A 10531-nucleotide genomic window follows, 5' to 3' on the forward strand; every position below is an offset into this window, starting at 1 on the left:
TCGTAAAATATGCCAGACTTAGGCCTAGAAAAAGCTTGTTTAATAAAAAGGTCATAGGTCCACTTGCACAAGGTTTGGCCTATAAGCCTACAAGCCGGCCTATATTGTACTATTTATTTTAAATAAAATAAAATAGAATAAGTATGCCTTGAACAAAAAACAAAAAATATAAATTGAATCAATTGCAATTATTTAAAACTTAATTATATTCGATTATATTTTAATAAAAATCTGACTTTATTTTTTATGTAGGAGGAACCAACATCTCAACATGTTAATTGTGTATATGACTATATTAAAAAGTTTTTAGGAGGAGTTATACTTACTACAAACATCATGATGTGTTTGTTGCATTCATGTAGTTATTTTAATTTAGATTCTAGTCTTGTTTTCTCTATCTGAGATTTAAAGATCTGCAGATTCGTCTCAACAAAATCAAATAAGAGAAGGCAAAAAGTCTACAGCCTCATGGAAAAGTGGGGTATGCTTCACCCCTTCTTAAAATATCCAGTAAATCCCACTTTAACTAGAAGTACCACAGTCATTTCTCAAATTCTCTCTTTAGTTTTTTAGGGCTCAGTTATCCTAGGAAATTAATTCCAAATTATTATAGTGTGCAATTATATATTGCTTTCTTATTTAAATTGATGTGAGTCAAAGACGCAATTTTTTATATTTAAATCTATTAATAAGCGTAAAAATTGGATCTAACCTTACCTCCTCAGCCCACTTGAGCCTTGCAAGAAAGGATCCATCATTGGCTAATTAAGTAAAAATTTATAAATATTTTTTAGAATTATCAATTATTCTACATTACAGGGCCGGATTGCATTACTATAAGTGATTCATATAAAGTATTCATCTCCACCTTTGCCATGGATAAAATTTGTAATCGTTAGATCGGTTCCCACCACTAAAGAAATATATTTTGTGATTTAAAATTTCATACACTTACTTTTATAGTCATATATTCGATACTTGAAAAAAAATTGTCAGATGATTGATAAATTAATTGAAAAAAAAATTATATACTTGAGTGGATAAGCAGGGACATATTGTTAATGAACATTTGTTATCAATTAGTGAAGAGTGATTGTTAATTTAGTGTATGACGCAAAGAAAAGGGCTTGATATGATGGCCTTCCCCATTTAGTCCAAAAGGATTGTGCGTCTGAAAATCTTAAGGACTTGAGGTTTTTATGCTCTTTATGACTTCATATGAGATTTCTCTCGCACTGTATTATATGTATTACCTTATGATATTAAAAATGCATTAGACAGTGGATGACCCACATAATTAAAATGGTAAAAATTCATCAACATAAAACAAGTGCTCGAAGGGTGCCAAATACTATCCGTGGCAATTGGCAACACCCAAAATGTAATTGACTTGGCCAATGAAAGGGATTTGTAATTGGTAATTAAAAGCCATAAAAGATTCTTCTTAACATATTTATAAGAGCAGGAGACAATAACATTTGTTAGTAAGAATGAACTAACACCAGAAGAAAGAGAACATTGGAATTGGAAATTTTCATTCATTATATACTTCTTTTTTACAATCACTGTTTGCTCACTCTACAGAAAAAAGTGAATTAAATCTTGTTCTGCCTCCTGCAAAATATCACTTGCAGCAACTGGACATTTGATGTAAAAAAGAGACCAGTTGATGGGGGAAAATGGACATTTCTCATGGCACCACCGGGTATGTGTTCTTCATGGGAGACACTGCGTTGACTTCGATTTCAAAAACACTATGCATTCCTACCCTTTTCACTCATGAAATCAGTTATGTCGCAGCTATATCATGTGTCTATCATGTTGTTTGCCTTTGGAACTAGTTGAAGGAGTTGAATATGCATATATAAAAAATTTAATTTTAATTGATGAGTATAAATTGTTTCATTAAATGAGGAATTCGAGACATCTGAGTTGTCATCATAGTATGTAATTTTTTTTAAAGCAATAACTATTATATTTTATCATACGTATATTTAAATTATATTAATCAATATTGTCGACCTGTTACATTTTACCTTGGATTTTCATTAGATTTATTTCTTAAGAAAATTTAATGGCTTATTCATTAGTCAGTAATATCGCCACTGCACCACCAGATATGTGTTATCCATTAGAGACACTGCGTTGACATTGATTCCAAAGAAACAACCTACTGCTACCCATTTCTCTTATGAAGTTGTTTGGGCAAAGCTATACAATGTGTATGTCATGTTGTTTGACGTAGAAATCTTCTAAGGATTTGTATAGACATAAAGAATATCCAATCAAAATTTATAACATTAATAAATTTGTAAAAGCATTAGCAAAGAAGTCTGTCTTTCATGATAGATGGATATTCATACACGACATCATTATATAAGGTAATGCAAATATGCACTGCAAAAAAAGACATACATCCATAGTCTGCAAAATCCTAAGAACAAGTTTCAAAAATCTTTACCAAGCCACTCATGAATGATAATTTTGTCATTGTGAGAAAACTCCTTGGAGTTATAAAATCAAATTTAAAGGGGTGTTGAATAATGAACTTGTTTTTTATTCATTGGACTCAAAGTTATTTGGCCCAACCTCTAAAATTATCTTTAAGAGGTTTTTAGCCCATTTTATTGAATAATCTACTTATGAGTGTTATAGGAAACAGTTGCACCAACATCATTAATGCTTTGACTAGGAGGTTATGGAAAACTCTCTAAATTATTTGTAGCCTTTAGATGAGAAATGTGTTGGCATAATCTTAGTCATTGGTTAAGGATAGGTGTGTTCTCCACCATTTTGCTTCAAATTAAAAAAAAAAAGATAATTGAGTAGAAATAAAAGTGATCTTTTCCTTTAAGTCTTTCTATATTTTCACATATCACAAATATCCTCCTCCCAACAAAGGCATGAAAAACATTCTCTCCATATTTAATTGAAATTTAATTGTTTTTAATTTCATTTGGAGTTCCCCTAGGGGTGCCACAATTTTTTTTTGTTCAGTACTAAGATCTTGCATTTCAGCTTCCAACGAGACGTAGCTATTCCATGTGTTCAAAGCCCCCATTTGTTCCTTCCGTCGTGCTTTAGCAACATATGTTTGATCGTGATCCTCCACTGCTTATGATGGATGCCACCAACTGAAGGGTGTTGTTCTTTGAACAAGACTTGTCATGGACCTAAAAGTAGTAAGGATAAAAAAAGTAAAGGAAAACAAAAAAAGGATATCAAAAAAATAAGGAATGAAGAAGACTTTTTAATCATTTTCACAAAGCGAAAAATCCAACATTCAAAAAAAGGCCACAGAGTTGAAAACACTTTGTGGGGATAAATTTGATATAGTCATGTTTTCTCCATCAGGAAAATCTATTAGTGAAGGAAAAAACATGAGTATATGAACACTAGCACCACAAATTGTTTTCAACTCTGTCCCTTCTTGTGAATGCCTGATTTCTCAATTTTCTTGATCCCTCATTTTGTTTTCCTTTGATTTTTCTACCCTCCATTCTGGCGAAGATTATACTAAGAGATGAGAGTAAGGAAGCTCTAGAGCGATGCACCTTTATTTGACTTGAGAAGTTTTTATAGAGTAAGAAAGCATACGTTATTTATTGCTATAATACACAAATTAAATGTGTTTTTCTTAAATTTATTTTGCTCCATCAATACTTTTAAAGTTTTCCATGTCAAATAAATTTAGAATTTAATTTCAATTAATGGGTATAAATTATTTAATTAAATGAAGAAACGGAGATATCTGAGTTGTCTTCATAATAGGTACTTCTTTCAAAAAAAAATTACTTTTACATTTGATCCCATATATTATATTAATTAATACAATTTAATGATACACGACTTCTTATAATTTGCCTAAGATTTTCATTAAAAAAATTTTAAAATTAAAGGTATATTAATTAGCAAGTGATATCCTCATTGCACCACTTGTATGTAATATATGACATACCAATTGGAGTATTAGACATAATCAACTGACAGCAAATGCTACGTCCTATTCTATATATAATATATACAAAAAAAAAAAAAAAAAATTTATTAAAAATATTTCAAATTTTACAAAAATATTAAAAATAGCTCAAGCACATAATAATGTACACGGTAAAATATGAACTAAACTCGAAGCACTATATTCTATTTTAGATATGTAAGTTTTTGTTATTTATATCATGGAAGAATATATACACAACTTCAAGTTTTCAATTGATATGAGGTAATCAAGTTTTCAACTAATACTGCACGAGGGAAACAATTACCAAATAAAATTACTAAGAAGTTTTCTGTGGAATATATTTAACTATATTTTTTATCAATTTATAATTATTATTTTTTATTTATAGTTGAGACTTGTTATTTTAACTATCAAATAAAATAATTTCTTTAGCAGAGTTTGCTTTTCAACTCTTTGAAATATTCTTAATATTAAATCATCATGTGTTATACATTCTAGTCTTATTTTCTCTATCTGAGGTTTAAAGATCTGCAGATACGTCACACACACACAAAATTATGAAAGCAATTTGGCATAAAAAAAAAATCAAATAAGAGAAGCCAAAAAGTCTACAGCCTCATGGAAAGTGGGGTATGCTTCACCCCTTCTTAAAATATCCAGTAAATCCCACTTTAACCAGAAGTACCACAGTCATTTCTCAAATTCTCTCTTTAGTTTTTTAGGACTCAGTTAGCCTAGGAAATTAATTCCAAATTATTATAGTGTGCAATTGTATATTGTTTTCTTATTTAAATTGATATGAGTCAAAGACGCAACTTTTTATATTTAACTCCATTAATATGCATAAAAATTGGATCTAACCTTACCTTAGCTCACTTGAGCCTTGCCAAGAAAGGATCCATCATTGGTTAATTAAGTGAAAATTTATAGGTATTTTTTAGAATTATCAATTATTCTACATCACATACTCCGGATTGCATTACTGTAAGTGATTCATATAAAGTATTCATCTACACCTTTGCCATGGATAGAATTTGTGATCGTTAGATCGGTTCCTACCACTGAAGAAATATATTTTGTGATTTAAAATTTCATACACTTACTTCTAAAGCCATATATTCGATACTTGAAAAAAAAATTAGTCAGATGATCGATAAATTAATTGAAAAAAAAAATTATATACTTGAGTGGATAAGCAGGACATACTTTTAATGAGCATTCGTTATCAAATAGTGAAGAGTGATTGTTAATTTAGTGAATGACCCAAAGAAAAGGGCTTGATATGATGGCCTTCCCCATTTAGTCTAAAAGGATTGTGCGTCTAAAAATCTTTTAGGGGGCGTTTGCTACAAGAGAAATTTTTATTTGTCCGGGAATCTCAATTTTCAAAAATATGATTTTTGCATTCAGTTTACGATAATATCTGAAAATTTAAAATTTAGAAAAATTCAGTTTCCCGGGAATCCCTCAAAATCCCGCGTATCAAACGCCCCCAGGGAGCGTTTGGTATAGGGAAAAAGAAAATTGTCCAGAAATCTCGATTTTCAAATATATGATATTTACATTCAGTTTATGATAATATCCAAAAATTTAAAAAATTTAATTTCCCGAGAATCCAAAAAAATACTGTATACCAAACACCCAGTCGGTTGGTAGCTTAATAGAAGATAAGGACTTTAGGTTTTTATGCTCTTTATGACTTCCGATTAGGTTCACGCTACTGTTTTAATTTTAAGTAGTCCTAATGTATGAGATTTCTCTTGCACTGTATTAAAAATGAATTACACAGTGGACGACCCACATAATTAAAATGGAAAATATTCAGCAACATAAAAGTGATAAAACAAGTGCTCGAAGGGTGCCAAATAATATCCGTGGCAACACCCAAAATGTAATTGACTTGGCCAAAGAAAGGGATTTGTAATTGGGAATTAAAAGCCATAAAAGATTCTTTATTTATAAGAGCAGGAGACAATAACATTCGTTAGTAAGAATGAACTAACTACCAGAAGAAAGAGAACATCGGAATTGGAAATTTTCATTCATTATATACTTCTTTGTTACAATCACTATTGCTCACTGTACAGGAAAAAGTGAATTAAATCTTGTTCTGCCTCCTGCAAAATATCACTCGCAGCAACTGGGCATTTGATGTAAAAAAGAGACCAGTTGATGGGAAAAAATGGGCATTTCTCATGGCACCTTGGGCTCTTCCAACCATTTCCAGACAGTTAGCAAACCGGTTTCATCTCCCGTGAAGAAAAGCCCAACCCCGTCAGGACCTATCTGTAATGACCGAACATCTTTTTGCGAAAATAGCCTACCCCTTTCTGAAAATCTGTAAATGTAGACATGGTCAGGGGCTGCAACATTTGCCCAACACAATAACATAACAATGACAGTTACAGAAGAAAAAAAAATGGATGCAGATTTAAGTTCACTTACGATGGCAAATCATACATGCGAACTGAATTGTCTCTGCAAGAGCAATACAGTATGGGCTTGGCTTCTGCATCAATCCTCCCACAAAGTGCAAGAACACCCTATAACAAAAACAAAAATATTGATTGTGTGAATCAACTAACTCCATGGCCATTATAAACAAAATTTCAGCTTGATTTCCACAAATGAAAATACAACTAAATGTAGATATAGAATCAAAAATTTACTTATGCACAAGATGTTATTGTGGTAACGCAACTTACATTTTCCTGTGTGTGTGTATATATTACTTCCAAAGTTTCCTCCTTAGTGAAACCCCAAACCTTAATTGTGCAGTCGGATGAACTTGATAACAAAAACTGCTCCCAACAAATAAGGGATGTGACTACCTCAGTATGTCCATTGAGTGTCCTTTCACACTGCAATGTATCAAGGTCCCACACCTGAAGAAAACAAGATAACAAATAATTCTTTCAGACAAGCTACATGTAGAAACAAGCAACAAGCAATTGTGGCTAACAAAGGAAAACAGCATACCACCTAAGATTTATAATGACAAACATATATAAAACCATCTATAAGAAAACACATCATAATGTCAGTTTGAACATCACACAACATAAAGACCAAGAACATTTTAGCAATGTCTACATCAATATGAAGAACTGACCATCAGACGTTTTTAAATTTGTGAATCTGTAGTCTAGTGAAATCACATCTTTTTAACAAAATCCACATGGAGCTACATTCATTTTGACATTATTTGATTCAGTTTTTTAGTCTTACTCATTTATTAATTATTATAATTATTTATTCATAATAAATATTTATTCAATACTTTACTTATTGTACAAATATTGTTAAAATATATATAATTCAGTTATTTTTACGAAGTACAATTATTAATATATTTATAATATGCATATATTAATAAAAAAAATAGAAAGTCCTCACTGCCAGACTACAGACATACCTTTATGCTATGGTCCTTTGACCCTGAGTAGAGCATATTCCGACCAACACAGAGACAAACCACAGCTTCAGTGTGGCCTCTTAGTGATGCAATCAGTTCAAAGGGGGTCTTACTTTCAGAGCTGCATCTCCATGCAGAGATTACACCATCCTGCAATTTAAATCATCATATGATACATGAATTGATAGATGAGATAAAAGAATTGTTAATAAGTGTGATAGAAGCCTCATCAAAGAACAGATCTATCCAGTTACTAATTACAGAAAAAAAGAAAAGGTCTGAATAGTATTAAATAACAACAACAAACCACTGCATGGGAAGTTACCTCTGCTCCGGCAAGAAGTGTATCATTGACAAAAGTCATAGCAAGGACTTGCCCATTAGGTCCATCAAGAGTGAACTCTGAAGCAGTCTGGATATTCCAAGCCTTCACAATAACCATGACCGCATAATCAGCTTACATGTAATGCTTATACATATAAGACATGACTGCAAAATGAAACAACTTGAAAACTATGAGCTTACCTTTATAGAATTCCGGATACCAACGAAAACCCATGGACCCGCAGTGATCAAAGAGGTAACTTTGGCACCGAGATTTATAACGTGAGCACATTGACCAGAATTGCAGTCCCACATCCGAACTGTCCCATCAGTGCTGCCAGAATAAAGTTTGTCTGATCCAACTGGAAGAGCAATTCCAGTGACAACCTGTTGTCAAAAGTTTTAGTTTAAGTACTCCAAAAATATTAACATAAAAGGAAGCCACGCAATTCCTAGCATTCCAAGGAAACTTGGAGAATAAACTAAAAAAAAAAAAAACACTCCAGCAAACACTTGGTTGATTAGGTAGTTCCTGAATTAAATAGCTTATAGTAAAATTAAAGACTACATTCTAATTAGCAATTATTAAAAATATCAGTCAAAATAATTCAGCCACATCCAGTTCAATCTAATTAATTCTGATACCATCCAAATACATAAGCCAAGGCGAGTAAAAAAGACTTTTATAGAAGCACTTAATTAGATATGCATGCAAATGTTTGTTGTATTGAATACTAAAAGCTGGTATTAAAAGAAAGTACCTTCTTGTGTTCATGAAGCTTTGCTAGTGCAGAAATCCCATCACCATAGAACCATGAATGTAAATTACAGCACTGGTCACCGTGTACACAATTTCCATTCATCCAGTACGTACAGACACTTCGTGACAGCTTCTGAGAAGCCTCCGGGATGCTGGTCCCATCTCCATCTTCACTCTTTCTAATCAATTCAGCCTTTGAGTCATAGTTCGGGGTCTTCTGAGGTGGCTTCTGAGAAGCCTGAGCCACACTTGTATCATCTACACTCTTTATAATCAGCACTTCCTTTGTGTTATGCGCAGGGGTCTTCACATGTGGCTTCTGAGAAGCCTCAGTGGCATGTGTCCCATCTCCACTCTTCCTAATCAAGACTGCCTTGGAGTTATACGTAGGGGTCTTCCCCGGTGGCTTCTTAGAAACCTCATTTGTGCCATCTGCACTCTTCCTAACCATTGCCGTATTCGAGTTATACTTAGGTTTCTTTGGATAAGAATAGTCAGTATTGTCATTATAATAAACAGTTGATGGCGATGGGGTTTCACTGTGCAAAAACCTGCATGGATTTCTATTGCATCTCCCAGCTAGCCAATACACACATGTTGTACCACTGATTCGTTCAGTCCTCCTCGCCAGTTTTAAAGCCATAATACTCTAAAAAACAAACATTCCAATGACATCCCAAATCAGAAATGAATCCCATCAATAAAATCCTCCATAGCTCATGCTTTCTTCCATTAACTCATCGATAAACAACAAGCCACGGAATAATTTTCCCATAAAAAAACCTAACACTTTTCCATCCCAAATTTTCCATAACCAAACTTACAAATACCTATAACTATAAAGCAAACGATGAACACGGAAAAAGATAAAGGCAGAACGACTCGATCCCGGTCCGTCAACGACAAAACCCATAACAGAGTTGGGAGAAAGACCAATAATTAAACCTTGTTCTGCCACGTTAATCGCGACAACCCTAAATCCCCAAATTAGCGTATCGCGAATCCTTCCAAAAACCCTAATAAATAAATTGAAAGGAACCCTAAAATCAAAACCACTAATTCGCAGTAGGGAATCGCATGAAACTTCACCAAGATCGATATAATCACACAAAACATAGACTCTCGCAGATAATCCATCATAGAAGAGGGGGAATCCTAAAATAGGTATTCTAAGTTTTTGGGGTGCAAAGAAGAAGCAAACCTGAGTTGTGAAAACGCAGAGAAATCCTTTCAGAATTCGAACTCTTGTGATTTTTTCGGAACGAACAGAGAATAGCGAAAAGGAAAATAAAGGATTCAAAGCAAAGAAAACGTACGTTAGGGTTTTTAGAAAAGTGTGGGTTAAGTGCTTTTATGGGATTTCTTGTTCTCTCTCGTACGCGGTTTCAATTCAAGAAATATTTTGAGAAGATATGCTATAATCTTGAGATTTGAGAAGATTATTTTGTTAATAAATTTTTAAAATAATAATTTAGAGTACTAAACATTTAATATAATTTTAAAAAATCAAATAATTAGTTTAACAACCATGTAATAAATGATCATTAATGTAAATTAAGAAGATTCAGTTAAAATTTAAAAATTGAATAACTATCTTGTTATTAACTGAAGTAATATTTATATTAATCTAAATTCATAAAATGGTATTAGTTATAGTATTATTGAAAGAGATAAGATGTCAATTATTGCTTAAAGGAAAATTAATATATTTATAATTGAAATTTGAATTTAAAACTTTTACTGACTTGCATTCATTGATATTTTACATTTATATTTAGACAAAATTGTAATATTGTATATGTGATTCTATCTTAGTTTAATAGAAAATAAATTTAACCATTAATTGAATTCAAAAAAATGATATGATATATTTTTTATTTTCTTACTAAGACAAGGTATGTGCAACTCAAGCGTATAACTCTCATTATGGGAATTTTAAAATTAATGTTTTCAGCTATGTTATTTTCAGGTACCCTTAATTAAGTAATATTTATATTAATTTAAATTCATAAAATGGTATTACTTATGGTATTATTCAAGGAGATAAGATGTAAATTATTGCTTAAAGGAA

At 32.0% G+C, this 10531-nt stretch overlaps 1 protein-coding gene across 2 annotated transcripts; it reads right to left on the minus strand.

Moving 5' to 3' along the window:
• Nucleotides 1-5930: 5930 nt before the first annotated feature.
• Nucleotides 5931-9828, minus strand: LOC133287570 (zinc finger CCCH domain-containing protein 48-like). Of its 2 annotated transcripts, XM_061485202.1 has the most exons (8): nt 8915-9828; nt 8462-8674; nt 7902-8087; nt 7702-7803; nt 7377-7526; nt 6667-6846; nt 6407-6504; nt 5931-6299 (listed from the first exon to the last, which is right to left on the minus strand). In XM_061485202.1, the coding sequence occupies exons 1-8, from the start codon at nt 9101-9103 to the stop codon at nt 6155-6157; spliced, it is 1263 nt and encodes a 420-aa protein (XP_061341186.1). In that variant the 5' UTR covers nt 9104-9828; the 3' UTR covers nt 5931-6154. The 2 variants fall into 2 exon arrangements, with proteins under 2 accessions (XP_061341186.1, XP_061341184.1); XM_061485200.1 differs by having other exon boundaries at nt 8462-9828.
• Between the last annotated feature and the right edge of the window lie 703 nt (nt 9829-10531).

The sequence above is a fragment of the Gastrolobium bilobum genome, unplaced genomic scaffold, assembly GCF_033153095.1.
Source record: "Gastrolobium bilobum isolate Gb01-03AN ecotype WA unplaced genomic scaffold, APGP_CSIRO_Gbil_v1 utg2365, whole genome shotgun sequence".
Classification (NCBI taxonomy): Eukaryota; Viridiplantae; Streptophyta; class Magnoliopsida; order Fabales; family Fabaceae; genus Gastrolobium; species Gastrolobium bilobum.